The sequence below is a fragment of the Barbus barbus genome, assembly GCF_936440315.1.
Source record: "Barbus barbus genome assembly, chromosome: 31".
NCBI classification, from domain to species: domain Eukaryota; kingdom Metazoa; phylum Chordata; class Actinopteri; order Cypriniformes; family Cyprinidae; genus Barbus; species Barbus barbus.
The window spans coordinates 4,635,826-4,653,095 of record NC_136759.1 but is presented as its reverse complement, the minus strand read 5'-3'; the positions used below and the strand labels follow the sequence as shown (position 1 = coordinate 4,653,095).

The 17,270-nt window shown below is 34.8% G+C and overlaps 1 protein-coding gene across 1 annotated transcript in view; it reads left to right on the top strand.

Moving 5' to 3' along the window:
* Positions 1-14,589, top strand: part of LOC306851857 (protocadherin Fat 3-like) — a gene marked incomplete at its 5' end in the record, with an annotated part of 82,964 nt that extends 68,375 nt beyond the window's left edge. The window contains 3 exons of the mRNA XM_079388333.1: positions 1,062-1,735; positions 5,231-5,341; positions 11,411-14,589. Of these exons, the coding sequence (XP_079244459.1) occupies positions 1,062-1,735; positions 5,231-5,341; positions 11,411-11,919 (1,294 nt within the window). The 3' untranslated portion in view covers positions 11,920-14,589. The remainder of the gene's footprint in view (positions 1-1,061; positions 1,736-5,230; positions 5,342-11,410) is intronic.
* Between the last annotated feature and the right edge of the window lie 2,681 nt (positions 14,590-17,270).

The window sequence follows — 17,270 nt, the reverse complement described above, 5'->3', positions numbered from 1 at the left end:
CACACACACACACTTCACAGAGAGCATATGCATACCTTGAAGACGACATGAAATGACGATTTGTGGGCCATTATAGGGAATATTAGTATAATGTGCTTAATATATTATTATTATAGTAATTATAGTGTTATAATAATACTATATATATATATATATATATATATATGAAAGGTAAATATTAAAATATAACAAAGTTAAATTGGAAATTAAACTTTTTACTTATTTTATTTCAACATTTTTCATCTTTGTTTAGTTACTAATATAACAAACTAGACATAAACTAATACATGAAAATTTATCAAACTATATAGACATAAATGAAACTAATAAAAATGACAAGAACACAAAATTACAAAAATTTCACAAACTTTAAAGTGAAAACAGAAAATGTAAAAAATAAAATCTAATGCTAAAAACTATTATTGTTTATTAATGATATACATACATACACAATTTAATATATAATTTAATCATATATAAAAAAAAATTTAAAAAATTACTTTTGTATTAATATACTTTTTTTTTTCTTGTCTGTGTGGCCTTGGTTGCCTCTAAACTTGTTTATAAAGCAGTGAAAGTTGCATTTTGATTAACAATTTATGAAAAAGCCCAGCAATATATATTACGGAAGTAAACAAGGTCACATTCGATTACACGTTGTCTTTAATGGCTCTTTGAAACATGGTGATTAGCTCCCAGAAATGGCTGAAAACAAAAGTCTTTTTTTCCTAGTTCCTAACCAGCTGTGACAGTTTGCTTCTTTTGCATGAAATCTCTCAGCTCCGAAATCCAGCTCCAAATTTCTCATAAAAAATATTCTGATTGGCTGTTATTGTGTGGTTTCTCCCAGCTTTATCACTTTCACTGTAGACAGACGGATTACTTTAGGCTGTAAATATATCCCATCATTCCCACTTTCAGACACAATGTCAGTTTTTTTATAGACTGATGCATTTCTGCCAAGTCACAATAAATTTTACAGCAGGCCAAGGACACTAAAGTGATGCAGTAAAAACCCAGTGGGCCACAGTAACCAGTGAGTGTTTATTTCTCCTCTACAGTTGTGAAGAGGACGTGAACGAGTGTGAACGCGAGCTGTGCGAGAACGGCGGCGTGTGCGTCAACACTTTCGGCTCGTTCTACTGTAACTGCACGCCGGGTTTTGTGGGCAGTGCTTGCTCTGTTCGTCCCGTGCTTGTTCCGGATATGCAGGCTGGCCATGCTTACGTCGGGAAGGAGGAGCTTATCGGAATCGCCGTCGTGCTCTTCCTCATCCTCACCCTCATCCTCCTATTCATTGCCTTTCGGAAGAAGGTCTTCCAGAAGAGCTATTCCCGGAATAACCTTTCCATGGTTCAGGATCCGGCTACGGCCGCCCTGCTGCACAAAGCCAACGGTGGGCACTATCCGCCGCTACGCTGCGCCATCGGAGAGCCAATCAGCTTGTACACAGAAGGAAGTCTGTCCGGTCCGCCTCAGGTTCCCGTCCGGCCAATGGCGTACACGCCGTGTTTTCCCGGAGACGCTCGGGGAACCCTGGAGAAACGGCATGGGGACAGCCGAGGCCCGGAGCTGACAGAAATGAGCACCTTCCACCCGTCGGAGTCGCCAAGGATTCTGGGCGGGACCAACCGGAGGGGCGTGGTCGTGTGCAGCGTGGCGCCAAATTTGCCTCCTGTTTCACCATGCCGGTCTGACTGTGATTCCCTACGGAAGAGTCCCTGGGAAGAGGAGGGTAAGAGAGAGATCTGTAATATCTGTGTTGTGTTTGTGTGCATATCAGAGTATGTGAGCAGATTGCGGTTCCCTAAATTACTCAGTGTTCTCTAGTTGCTCCAGTCTGAATCCACTCCAGGATTTCCATTTCTCACTCCGATTTCGATCCATAGCAGAATTTCCACCCAGTTACTGCGCCACACATTTATAAATATCATTTTAAAATATTATATGAATGTAATATTAATAGCAAATGAACAATAGTAACTATATTACAACTTTGAATGAAAAAATAATAATAATGTCTACATCATTCACATCAAATAATCAACATCAAATCATCAATTTTCACTTAACGTTTGGTTTATTTGATTATTTTATTTCTAGTAATATTTCCCAAATTCCATTGCATTTTTATTAGAAATCAAATAAAATATATTTACCAATATAATATGAACATAGTATGTGACATATGAATATATATATATATGGGTAGTTGACATATGTGTCCTATGGTGTGATGGAAAAATGTAAAAAAAAAAAAAAAACTCTAACATTGAAGATAAACCTCTCTCATGCCATTTGTAACTCTTAAGAATTAAGATACATTTTTTTCATGTCATTTGTTTAAGTTTTTTTCTACATTTTTGATATAGGACAGTCATTTATTTGTCAACTATATTTTTGATGTAGTAATAAAATGTTAATACATTTTATTTTCCAGTAATATATTTCCAAAACTTTTTCCATTAAAATATATTTTATAAATGTAATTTTTTTTCCATTAAATAATTTTAATAATAGTAGCTGAAAAATGATAGTAATGTTGCATGTATATGCTTGTGCAAATAATAATTTTACATGCATTTTGCATATATACATTTTTTTTTATAAAAGAAATCCAAATTAAGAATATTAAAATAATTTAATATTATTATTATTATTATTTCAAGTTGCTCATTCATCCATCATCAATTTTTAATAGACATAATATTTCCCAAATTCCTTTTTTTTTTAAATAGTTAATAGTTTTTCAAATTGTGTGTGAATTATTGCTGACGACAGTTGCAGTTGTTAAAGTGTATTGTGGTTTTGATGGAGTGCTATGGGAGGAATCTCGGCGAGAACACGCTGACCGTCTCATTAAAAAAATTTAAAGTTTCTCGCTCCAGGCAAAATCATGCAACTCCTCTCTGCATCACTCACATACTCTGTTGTGTTTGTACGCATATGTTTATGCATGTTTGTGTTTGCCAGTGTGAATTTATCAGATGGCTTTGATCAGTTCATGCCCGCCAACTGTGAAATCCATCTTTCCCTTAACATGTTTTATTTAAATGTTGCATTTAACTGCATTTAACCTCACGCTGCTCAGAGATTGGCCGAGATCTGCCGTTTCACACACACACATATGCTCGTATCTCAGTAACCCCCCTGAGGCTTTTTGGCATGTGCATTTTGATATTCAGACTCCTAATGAACCCTACGCCAACACTAGCAACGGCACAGCATTCAAACCGTATGCCGATGTATCAATGGTAAAGCGACCTATGACTGTTTTCAGCACAGATAACACGACCTGCTGCCAGATTTCACGTTATCAGTGTATGCAGTGGCAGAGCTCTGCACTTTTATCTTCTTAAACTCAGCTCCATTTCCTGCTGTGACAGTTTAGGCAGAAGTGCACAGGATCTGGGGAAAAAAGCTTATATTTGTTGAAACTGTTTCCACCTGCAGCTTCCCACTAGCTAAGTTCATCTTTGTTAATGGTGTTTTCTGTAAATCAAATCAAAGTACGGTTTCATATGAGGGTTACAGCCGAAATTGAAAACCGAGCTACAGGTGAAAACAGTTTTATGCAATAAAAGCTTTTGAGATTTTGCTGCGTTTTAAAGTAGCTTTTTGTAAACCAAGTCAAAAGTCACTTCATATAAAAATGACTTGGAAATACTCAGAACTTGGCAGAACTCAAGCAGGATTGAAATGCCTTTCATTAAAGTTCTATACATCCGTTGTTGATCCATTTATTTAATATGTTAGAATTTGATGTTTTCTGCTACCAATCAGAGTAGTATTCTCAGATCTGAATAATCCATTTCAGCATGTTAAAATCCACTCCACAAAATATTCTGATTTGACCCAAACCCCCAAAATCAGCAGAGTGGATGTGGAAAAAGACCTGTCTAAGCTCTAGATACAAACTCATAATTATGAGAGATACATTTATAATTGTGAGTTATAAACTGATGACAGAGTGAATCTGTGTATCTCACAATCTCTCCTGTTAAGAAATTTATTTGGAATGAACCAAATTTTATCTTTTCAAAAAAACATTATTAATTTGTGCTTGTGTTGTGTAGACAAACCTCTGACAATCGTACACTTGACAGCATATTCAGACTAAGAGAGCCGCCCACTTAGACAGGAAGAGACCGTCTGGCCAACATGTAATGATGTTTAGTAGTGTCTAAACCCAAAGTCAGGCTATGAAAGAGACTGTAGGTCTCAGGATTGCATAGGTTACTTGCTCCAAAGCATCAGGAATATTGTGAGGGGAAAAATATTTTAATGTAAAATTACTTTTTTATTGTAATACATTTTAAAAAGTAATGTATTACTCTGATGCAATGATGAATTTTCAGCAGCCATTACTCCAATCTTAAATGGTTTTCTTCAAGATTTATCAAAAAATAAGCTTTTTTTAAACTTTATAAATGTGTATCCTGTCACTTTTCATCAATTTAATGTGTCCTAGCTATATAAAAGTATTCATTTCTTTAAAAAAACAAAAATATTACTGACCCCAAACTCTTACATTGACTCTCATTGTAGCACCCTGGGATCTTAAAGACTTTATTACCTCAAGGACCAATAATCAGATCTTAATTGGCATTTTCATACATCTGTTGCCATTTTTGTGAGTATTATGCATCAGGCGATCTGCGAGTGGCCCATGGGAGTGCTTTTGAGAGGCAAAACAAAGGGAATAAAATAAAAAAATACATTTCCCTTAAAAGACTGGATATAAATCTTCACATCGATAAATTTTGAGAGGAGAGCGGTTATGGAAGTATGTATACGGGGTCCATTTAAGTGGAGAAGCTGATGTCAAAAGCCATTTTCCCTCTGGTATTAAATTCTCCCCCATCTGAGTCCTCTGAGACATTTTACCGCCTATAATTACTTCATTTTTCATTTTCTTGTGGTTTGCAGTGTCCTCCGTTCAAAACCTCTTACGTCTTAAAAATCTCCACCTGTGAAATACGAATCGAGACAATTATACGCAGCTGTTATATGCAGCCGTTTCCGTGACACCATTAAAGGAAAGATCAAAGGAAAAATGTCCTGAAAAAGAAAGGAATTAAAGGCAAACATCAGAGAGAGAGAGAGAGCACTTCTCTGATGCAGAATGGCGTGGAGATTCGCCCACAGCTGTGATGCACAAAACACGTGTGTGTGTGTGTTTACTGTAAGTTAAGCTGTGATTGGTTGACGTCCTGATCTTTGTGTTCAGGAAAAGTGGATTTGCTGGAGGAGGTCACATGTTTCTCTGGCAGTTACAAGGGCAGCAACTCTGAGGTCCAGTCGCTGAGCTCCTTTCAGTCTGATTCCTGTGATGATAACGGTAAGAGTGTGTGTGTGTGTGTGTTGCTCCTGCTCATCGTGAAAAGATAAAACAACATGTGTCTTTCCTCAGGACTCTTCATGCAGTCATCCTCATTTCCCATTTGTAAATTCTAATATTTTAAGATTTTTTTTTTTTTAGGGGTGTGTGTGTGTGCATGTTTATGTGGTTTATGAGGACAAAAATTTGTATAATGACATGGGTATGACAGAGGTATTACAATATGAAGGTGGTTTATGAGGACACTGCCTATGTCCCCGTAATTCAAAAGGCTTAAAAAACATACTAAATGGTGTTTTTTGAAAATCTAAAAATGCACAAAGTCTCCTGTGAGGGCTAAGTTTAGGTGTAGGGTTGGTGTAGGGCAATAGCACACACAGTTTGTTCAGTATAAAAACCATTACACCTATGGAGAGTCCCCATAAACCACAAAAACCAACGTGTGTGTGTGTGTGTGTATGTGTGTGTGTTGCTGCTTTCAAGTCCCTGACCTTATAGGCCTACACTTCTTTACAAATTTTAATATAGCAAAATACGTTTACAATTGATTCTTCATGTTTGCTCATTTATGTATTATTTATCATTTAATACCTTAATATTGAACTTTAGGCTATGAGACATGAATGAATCTCAAATCTGCAACAGAGAGTCATAAGAGTTGTAGTTTTGTAACACAGACCTGTTGCCTTATATTCGGTGAAAGTATTTTCTGTCAAGATTTATTGCTTTCAACAGGACAAAAAAATGCAAACAAACAAATTCTGTAATTAACATTCACTATTATGATTTATTTTAATACTAATTTTTTAAAAAGTCTACCGATTTTAATATATATATATGTGTATATTTTTATTACTAACAACACAGATAAAGATTATTTTGTTTGTTAAAGTGTCTAATAATCAATGTGCCAAATTGTTCATTATATTTTAACTTATATGCACCAAATAATCCTAAATGATAAGACTATGATCATTAGAACATATGTACATTAATATTTTAATAATAGTAAAATGAATATAATTTTTTTTTTAAATATATAATTATTAATAAATAATATCTCACTTAAGCATGCATGACTGTTGTTTTAAAAAGTTATACAAACTGATTTTAATTATTGCTTAAAATCTCGGACTAACCACACTAAATAATTATACTAGGAAAATTAAAACGTAAATAAATTAACAAAATAGCAATAATTAATAATTGAAACATTTCACTTAGACATGCAATACTAATATTTAAATAGTTAATTAATTAAATTTAACAAATATAAAAAATATAATTTATGCAAACATTGAAATATTAAATTGTTGAACACACAGCTGTTGTTGGATTCTATGCTTTAGAAATTCACTATTTATCAAATGGCCTTGTATTAAAAGACCAGCTCCTTAAGTAGACCAAACCGTCAGTCAGTTTGTCCCAACCAGTTCCGCCGTTATTCTTTAATTCACAGTGCAAAGAATTCCAGCGTTTCTTATAACATCGTAGTGACTTTAATTAACGCTCACCTCAATTCACACTCATTCAAAGAATTGAATGCAGCAGGTGTGTGTGTGTGTGTGTGTGTGTGTGTGTTGGTCACTTCATCTCCATCTCTCCTCGGATTCGCTGGAATGATGTCATGCTTTCCTTTCATTGGTCACAGCTAAATTCATTCTCAGCCAATCAGGCCACAGAAGCTTCTGCAGTGGACCAACAGCGTTACCGAAATTATGGAGTTGATTCTTCTGTTTGATTGGTTTGTGGTTTGGTTCGTGTGTGTGTGTGTGTGTGTGTGTGTGAACGTTTCTGACTGGTCTTCATTGCTTTCTCTTTCCAAGCTTCCATAGTGACGGTAATTCGGCTGGTCAATGATGCAGTCGACACGATTGAGAATGAAGGTACTCTTTCCCACCGCTGGACTCTGAAGCATCTTCTTTAAAAGCGCTTGAAGACCTGCACAAACCTTTAAACACACTCTCTTTCTTACTCTCTTTTTGATATTGACGCGCACAGACATTTACTTCCAAGTCAACATGTGGACCATAGACTTTTATTACAGCTGTCACTCAATTAAATAATTCATCTCATTGTATGCAGATTAATCATTTGAAGTATTCATGATTAATTGCATATCAATATTTGATACAAAAAGTCCTCAAGTAAAGAAAATTTACATTTTATTTGATGTCCATTTCACATTAATATGCAATTTTTTATAATCATCCTAAATTAGTTTAAATTTACAGTCTTTTTAATATGAAAATTATTACAATGATTACACAACATATCCCTTAAAAGAAAACCTTTTGAACTTCAGTCTGTAGTCATTATAATTTTAGATGTAATTATTTTTATTTCTGATTTTTTATTTTTTTTTGGTTGCATTCTCAAAGGGTTTTGTCAGATTTAGCTTTGTTCTTCTCATTTCTTCCCCAAACCATAGTTAAATACACTACAGAAGTAACTTTACATTATTAAATAGTGTGTGTGTGTGTGTGTGTGTGTGTGTGTGTGTGTGTGTGTGTGAGAGAGACAGCATTACTCATGAGAAGAAATGTCACCCCAGTCAGCAAGATGATCCAGCAAACACACACAAGTCCCTGCTCAAATATTTTCGCTGATGAACTCACACCTACAAACACATCCCCAGATCATATATTACCCAGAACGGGAGAGCACAAATCTTGCAAACACACATACACACACACGTTTGAAGTTTATCTTCAAAGCTAGACATGCTAAAGTAATGTAGGCTGATGAGCTTGTTTGAGTTTTTCCACTTGTCCTTTGATTCAGAGGTTGTAAATCTAACAAACTTCTGAATATTGAAACTAGTTCATGCCGAGACATCTCGAAACTAGTTCATATTTACATATTTTTAAACAATTCCTTCAATCTTGTATATTTTAAAGGTTCATGCAGTATTTTTTGTTTCATTGGCCAATACAAAGATCTGTTAGCATTAGTATTCCCATACTGCTCATTTCTTGAGGTGTAATTTTAGTATTATTTATATACTTTTATAGTATTTATTATTATTTTAAATTAGTTTTAAATTATTTAAGTTAAATTTTAGTTTTTGTAATTTTATTTTTGGTGTTTTTCTTAGTTTTTTTTAATTATAGCTTTAATTTATATTTCAGTTTTAGTCATTTTAGTACTTCAAATAAAAAATGATTTATTTTTCATTATTTTTCATCTGTTTTATTTGATCTAGTATTTATTTTATTTGATAGTTTTGACATTTTTATAATTTTAGTTTTAGTTAACAGTAACAGCACTGCTTTAAAGTGGACAAATACTTATGACACCTTTAAAACCAGCTCACAATGACAAATTATACATCTAGTGCTGATGGAACTATTATACTATTTACTGGATATACTGTACACAGTCTGTAAACTGAGTGCGTTGTGTATATGTGTTAGAGATATACATATATGATTTTCACAGTAATGGACTACAAGTACTGATGAAGATCAAACATGAGCACTTTAATAATCTGGGAAGGGATGTACACATTTTTACAGCACCGTTCTCTCTCTTTCTGTTTTCACTCTCCGTTATCTCTTACCCTTACAAATATTGACCATAATCTCCCTAATATTCTAGTTACTGCAGTTATTGCCAAAAAAAAAAGATTTAATTAATAGTGACAGCATAAGTAGCTTTTTACATATCTATGTAGCTTTATTTTAGTAATTTAAGCTAAACACAAACCATGTTTAATTTGTAGTTTTAAGTTTTAGTAATTTTGTTTTACACTTTTGTTGTTAGTTGCCTTTTTTTATGCAGCTTTAATTCATATTTATTTTAGTTATAGTGATTTTAGAAATTCAAGCTAAAAAGAAACCTTAATTTTTAATTAAAGTTTTAGTAATTTGGTATTTTGCACTTTTGTTGTTGTTTTTTTTGTATTTAGCTTAAATATTTATTTTAGTTGTAGTAATTTCTGTAATTCACATTTAATTTTTATTTTACATATTAGTAATTTGTGCTTTTGTCATTGTTTTTTATATTTCTGTGTAGCTTTAATTTATATTTATTTTAGTTTTAGTAATTTCATTTTTCAACCACATTTCATTTTTAGTTCAAATTTTAGTAATATTATGTGGTGTTGTCATTGTTAGTTGTTTTTTTTAATATTTCTATGCAGCTTTAATTATTTATTTTAGTTTGAGTGATTTTATTAATTCAAATTAAAAAGAAGCCACTTTTAATTTTTAGTTAACGTTTTAGTTGTGCTTTTTTTAGTTTATGTGCTATTTCTACGTAGCTTCAATTAACTTTAAATTTGAGATTTATTCATTCAAAAAAGCAACAAAAAAAAAGAAACCATGTTTAATTTTTGTAAGGGTGTCACATGCACCAATATATCACAAAACACACAGAAAACCACAAAAGTGCTTTTCACAGAGATAAATGTCAAGTATGATTTCAATAACATATCTTCACGCGATGTTGGTGCATTTGCATATGAAGTTAGTACACAGAGTTAGGATGGGTTTGGTGCTGACCCACAAATCTGTCTCTCTTTCTCTTTCTCTGTCTTCCTGCTTCTTTTCTGCCTGCCAGTGTCCGTTATGGATCAAGGTCAAAACTTCAACAGAGGTGATTCACGTTCTCTCTCTCCTCCTGCTTTGTTCAGCTAAATCTCACGGAGTTCTTGCCCTCCTTCCTTTTCAGACTTTGTTCTCTGTCTATTCCTCCCTCTCTCGCTCTCCCTTTCCGTATTGCTGACAAACTGAGCTATTGCATTCTGGGAAATGTCACATCATCCAGCATCGAGATGCTCTTTGTCGACACACGCTCACACACACACACACACATCAGAGTACCTGCAGTCCTCCGTCACCCCTTTCCTCTCTTTCTAGTCTGTCTCTTCCCCCGCAGTGCTTCCATCGCTGACTTTGTGTTTTTCTTTTGTTTGATATTGATGTTTTCTGATAGCGAGGATTAGGCCGTGTACAGTGTGTGTGTGTGTGTTCGTGTGCGTGTGCGTCCCTGCGCTTCTGTGTTTTCATGCATCGCTGCATGCAGTCCTCACTCATTTATTTTGGTTTGCATTTTTTAATGAATGTGTTTCGCTTGTCAACAATGTGTCACTGACCTCTGAACCTTGACCTCTTGTGCTGGCTGCGTCTTCGATCACCTTGCAGGCATGTCCACTCACTACAGCAAGACCTGCATGTGGAGATGCTCAGTGTAATGTTTCTGTGCCAAAAAATAAAATGGATCACAAATGAGCAGCCGAGACTCATTTGAAAAACGTGCCTTTGGCAACATTTCTGAAAAAAATATTAGTTGCTTCCTGCAGTTTCCGAAACACTTTCAGTGAAATATCTAGGGAGTGACACTAAAATCATGTTCAATTTAATCCACAACAGATGAACATGATTGTGGTAATGTTTTATGTTGGTTGTTGTATGAATTGAGGCAGTTTGGAAATGAAATGGCCAGTTATATTAGTCTCATTGAGTTCCATATCATAGTTTTTACCAATATTTTGGAATAGTTTACATTTTTTATATTGTTTATTGTAATTTTACTTAATTTTAGTTATTTTGTTTTGTTTGTTCATTTTATTAGATTTTATCATATATATATATATATATATATAAACAGAAAGTTTAAAAAAATAAAATAATAATTTTTGTTGTGTAGTGTACAAATCATGCACTATGATAAAAAATGTTTTGAGGTCATGACATTTTTACTGTGCAAAGACCTAAAGAAGTCTTTAATAATTGATAATCTGTCCCGTAATCATAATTTGTGCAAACATGAATAAAAATTGATGGATTTTTACTGCCACTTGTGCTGGAAACTGCAATGAATTATATGTATAGGTCCGTTTTTGCAAAAGCATGAAGCACGTTTTTCCAATGAGCCTATGTTGCATATGGGACACCCTACAGTCTCAACAAGTGCTCTCTTTGAGACAGGACTGATGTCTAACCTGTTAACCTCCCTTCAGAATGACCAAGCATGCAGCCCTACATGATTACGTACCTACCGAAGGACCCCCTTGGTTGTTTGCCTGCTTGAAGTTTACTAACTTCATGTTTCCTGTTTCTCCAGCATACCACTGGGACACTTCCGATTGGCTGCCGAGTACACGCCTACCAGACATCGAGGAAGTCCCCACCTACGAGACGGGTGAAGTGGGCGTGGCTTTAGAATCCGACTATTATCTCGGCGGATTCGATATCGACAGCGACTACCCGCCTCCTCAGGAGGAAGAGTTTATGTCCCAGGACCAGCTGCCTCCACCCCTTCCCACTGAGGAATACGACACCTCACCCGCCAATCAACCCGTCTCCAGGGAGAGCACTCTGAGCGGGGACCGCAAGCCCCGCCCACACTTTCACCCCAGCCAATACCTGCCCCCGCATCAGCTGCCACTCGGCTCTGCGGGGGAGGAGTTTAGCACTTTTACAGGCAGGGAGGAGCATCTGTCCGTCAACGCCTCCTCTGCCTCCGACGTTTCCTCCGTGCCCTGCGGGTTTGAAGACTCTGAGACAGGAGGAAGCTTGGATAGTTTGGAGGACGCGCACATGCACCCGCATACACAGCAGACTGAGGTCTGATAAGCCACCGCGAATTACAGATGCAGTTAGTGACGTTAACAGGACGTGTTTTCCCACATAAAAGACACTTAACTGTCAGAGTTTGTAAGACGGATGCAGCAGATTCGGTCTGAGGACAAACTCTCAGCGCTGCCCTCTGCATGAGCAGCTCAAATATAAAAGCACAGGAAGTGGCCGGAAGTGATGTTATGGGTGGGGACCAGACGATTAAAGCAGCAAGAAGCGTAATAGCGAACGGAGACCAATGATCTGTAGACGTGTTTTCAGAAATCGCCTGGTGCATTTCATTGTTCCTTCCAGTTCCTGATTTGTTTGGTGCTGCCCTCTGTGTGTTTGAAATCTGGATCTGTCCTAAAACTAGTGAGCCGCCTACCTAGACGATATTATGCTGCCTTCTAAGATACAAATTGTAAGTTTAAATACTTTTATTTGGAATTTCATAAAATGAAATCCTTTCTAATTACGTTTTTTTAGATTATTAATGCAAGAACCAAAATTACAACTACATACAATACAGTAAACAAAATCCTAATAGTAGCAGAAATAAAATAAAAAAAATTGTAAATACAAAGCCAATTAAATGTATTTATCCAAAAGTAAAATCTTCCGTGATTACACTTTTTAAATTATTTATGCAAAAACAAAACATACAATAAAGAATGAAAATAAAAAATATACCGAACTGTATTTACTGTAAAGTAAATACGAAAAAAAATATGTTTTTGTTTAAATTTTCATTTGGAATTTTATAAAGTGAAATCCTTTGTACTTGCACTTTTTTAATTATTTATGCCTTAACAAAACTTAGAATTGCATAGAATAAAGAAACCTACATTAAAATTAGAAAGTAATTTTTAAAAATACAGCATAAATAATGTAGAAAATACATATACATCCCTGAATGCATTGTGGAAAAAATTTATCCAAGTCGAGTGTGTCGACTATAAATATACTCCTATTTCATTCTGAAAAATATCAGTAATGTAATTTTAAAATGACTGAGTTATGCAATATTTGTATAATTTGATGAACATTTTTCTTTGTTGTTAGCATCAGACTCTACTGAAATCAATTGTGACTCAAGACTCAAATTAAGCTAAAAATAAATAAACCAGTCTAAGGGGGTTTTCAGGTCTTAGCTGGTTTTAACTGGTTTAATTGTTTTCCCAGCAAGCAGATGTTTAGCTAATGTTTCCCAAATGCCTAAACCCCCTCTAAAACCATCCAAAAAGTCCAGCTTGGCCAGGCTGGGAGACCAGCCAACCACCTTAGGCTGGTTTCAGCAGGGGTGCGCTTTGCATCAAACTGGGCAGATGAGTTGCTTGCTTTGTAGACCGTTCCAAATCTCTCACTTAGGGCCCGTTTCAGTTCAGATGCCACCTTAGAAGGCAGCTCACTAGGTTTTGCAACAGATCTTGAATGTTTGCACAGGTGGACATGAATATGAAACCGTTTTCTATAAACAGTCAAAAAGCACACAAGTTTTCTGTATCTCCCCCCCAAAAAAAAAACTTTTTATTTTTTTTTTATGCATTGACTTTTTTGCACTAAACCAATAGATAGATATGTTCAGACTTACAGTGGCCCTGCCTAAAATAATCCTGTCATGTCACATTTAAGGCCCTGAACTGGTAGCAGCGTCGTCTTTTGTGTGAAACATTAGTGGGATCCTGAATAGCACTATTTTTCAAGCCGAGTGTTTTAATGGAACGTGGGCAACTCTCTTCTGTCACTTACCTCTCCCCTTTTTTGTCTTGTGAAAACATCACGGTTACATATCAGAACGCTATAAGCAGAATATCATCAATAATGTTTGTGTGTTTGCAGGCACTTACAATGCAAGAATGACACATGCCTGTAGCATGCAGTCCAAAAACCTCCTCCAGTTGAGGACCCAAACCAGAGAAAAGAGCGGAACGAGAGAGCGAAAGCAATAACGGCAAGTCAGAAAGAAGGAAATGCCAAGTCCTGAAACAGAATACTGAATAAGAGATGCAGGGAAAGAAAATGTAAAGAATATGAAAATCAATAAAATATCAATCAAAATGACAACGAAGGAGAAAAAGAGAGAGAGAGAGTCATGATGCTGTGGACCAACTTTGGATTGGAAAGGCGTATTGGCCTGAAGGGAACAGGATTGAGCTGATTTCAGAGCTTGCACTGTCATTTTGAATGCCATTGGGCGGATCGTTTTTTGTAAAAGCTGTAATTTTGACATCAGTTGTTGTACAGTGTATATAAGTAAGTTGTTCAAATGCAGATTTTGTAGATATTGAACTGCAATCATGGCAGGGTTTGTGCATCCTGCGAGCGTTTGGCGCGGATGAAAAGGACAAACTCACGTACTTTCGCTGGCATTTTTAACACATCTTTTTTTGCAGCTGTTTTTCACCGCTTTTTACTTTTTTTCCACCTTTTTTAATTGTATTTTTATTTCCCTTTCGCCGTGATTATATTATAGAAAAGGGAATTCCTCTGCTCCTGACGGATTTGTGCAGGGGGTTATTTTTATTAATTTGTTTTGTTTTAATTTCATCTTTGATTCATATTGTTCTGTTGACTGTGTAAAGCAGTATTAAAACATGCTTGTTATACGTGTAAAAATGCTTTTCTTCACTCCTGGATTTTTGTTTAGTTTGTTTTGTTTGATGTTTTTTTAAAATCAATGCTAAAATAAAAAAAAAGAATATTGATCAAACTGTATATGACTTTGAAGTTTGTGGGTAATTTAGTTAAAGGCAACATGAAATACTCTAAATGTATAAATATCTTTTTAGTTCACATGCTGAAAAAATGGGTGATTCTTTAAAATAAGGTCTAATTATTTAACAGTATTGCATTGACTAACATCATCAATGTGTTAATATTTGTTAACGCTATTTAATTACTATTCATTGTCTGTTCATGTTAGCTCAGCTCCATTAAATAATATTAACACATACAAGTTTTGATTTAATAATGTATTAATGTTGAAATTAACTAAGATTAATAGTTACTTTAGAAGACTTTTTATGGTTCGATAACTAATTTTAGCAAATGTAAAGTGTTACAAAAAATATTCTTAAAAATTAACTATATAAATGGTAACACTTTAACACTAGTTAATGCATTAAATAACAATTATCATTACATTTGTTAAAGCATTTATTACTCATTAACATTAATAAATTACAAATATTCATTGTTAGTTCAGTTCCATTAATATAATTAACTTTTGATGATAACGTACTAGTACATGTTGAAATTAACGATTTAATTAATTTAAAATGTAATTACATTTTAGCTTAAGATTGCTCAAATGCTTTACAAGTATGTTTTATTGTTAGTGTGTGACGTATTGTCACCAAATGTAAAGTTATACATATTAATAAATATGGCCTAGTGTTTCCACTTTTTATTTCCAACTGAATAATGCCTTTCTGAAAGGTAATGGTTTCATGTTGCCTTTACACCTAAAAGCATTGCAAATCTGATAGGTTGTGAGATTTTTGATGTTTTGACCAGAACACACACACAAAAAAAAATCTTGTTTTGAAGATTAACACTTACCTGAAAAGCGCAATAACTCCACTTCAGATGTTTACAACAGGAGTTCAGGATCGATAGTAACTCGTCAGAATCTTTCCAGAAGCAAGGAGAACATACACGGTTTGGTATTTAATCAGTTCTGTGTGTGTGTGTGTGTGTGTGTGTGTGTGGTTAGAGTGTAATCACACACTCACTTTTTAGAGCTTCAGAGGCTCATTATCTTCTCCAGCACTGTGGCTTTTGGAGTGGACAGGGTGCTTCGATTTCTTGTCCTCAATCATTTTTTTGCCTTTGACTTTAAGGGTCTATTCAGCTGAACTGATGTACATGTCCTCTTTGAGACCAGAAGAATTGCTGCTCTTTTAAACGGTGGCCCTCACCTCACGATGGGCTTCTAATGAGAAAATCTCCCGATTAAACTTGGTGGATGGCGGACATGGAACGGTGCAAAACTTCATGATTACTGCATTGGTTTGATGACACAAGAAATGAGCAGATTCTGTTTATTAGGCACCGTTGGGTCATGAAGCAAGCAGAGTTTGGAAAAGTCATGGAAATGTAGTAATTCATCAAATGGTAAAATTGCTCACAAGCTATAGTGATGATCAATTAGTAAGTGAATAGCTCACCCATAAATGAAAATGTACTCACTCTCAGACCATCCAAGATGTAGATGAGTTTGTTTGTTCACCTAAACAGGTTTGGAGAAATTTAGCATTATCACATGCTCGCCAATGGATCCTCTTCAGTGAATGGGTGCCGGCAGAATTAAAGTCTGAACAGTTGATAAACATATCCATGACTCCGAACAATTAATGTAAAGCACTTTGAGCCTCCCAGGCATTAGAAAAACCATAAAAGTACAGCAGAACTAATACAAGTGACCCGTGTTTTTCTACCTACTTCATCTAATTGAAAAAGCATATTATATTAGTTACGCATTCGTAAATAGTCAATTCATCCTTTATAAAGCATTGTTAATAAAGCAACATTAATAGGCATTAGTAAACAGTTTATAAATGTTTTGTTCTTGAGCATATCTATAATGTTTAATAATTGTATTTTCACACTCTTTTATTGATCAAGTTATCATTTCTAAATGATTACCTGTTTAATAAACTATTTAAATGTACATTTATAAATCTTATTATTTAGACACGTGTTATAAATGTTAATAAATGCTTTATTAACACATATTCCTGCTGTAATTCATGATTAAGTCAGGTAGTTATAAAACATTTAGTAGTTCCCAGCCATATGTTTGTGAGCTCACCTAAAGTGAGGACTATGTATATTTACATTTACATTCAGTCATTTGGCAGATGCTTTTATCCTAAGGGAATTACAATTGGGGTATATCTTGTAAAGCATTTACAAAGCAGATTTAAAGGCTCATTTATCTTCCAAACAGAAACGTTAAACAAACACAACACAGAGGGGTACAGAGCACAGAGATACAGAGATACTTAGGAAGATAACTGAGCCTTTAAATCCTCTTTTTTATGCTTCTAAAATCAAGAACAAGGCATTTATAGCTGTATTTATAAACTGCTTACTAATGACTATTAATGTTGGGACAAGGCTTTTTAAGGATGAACTGACTATTTACTAATGCTTACCTAATGATTCATAGTTTGCAGTTATTATAAAGTGTTACCAATAACTGAAATAGAAGTTGAAGTATTAAAATGACCAAAACTGAAGTAAAAAAAAATACCAATGCATAAAATTACATCATTTTATATAAATTGCATAAAATTACTAAAACTTTCAAATGAAATTGTCAGTCGGTAAGCACTTACATATTGCCAAGAGTGCAACAT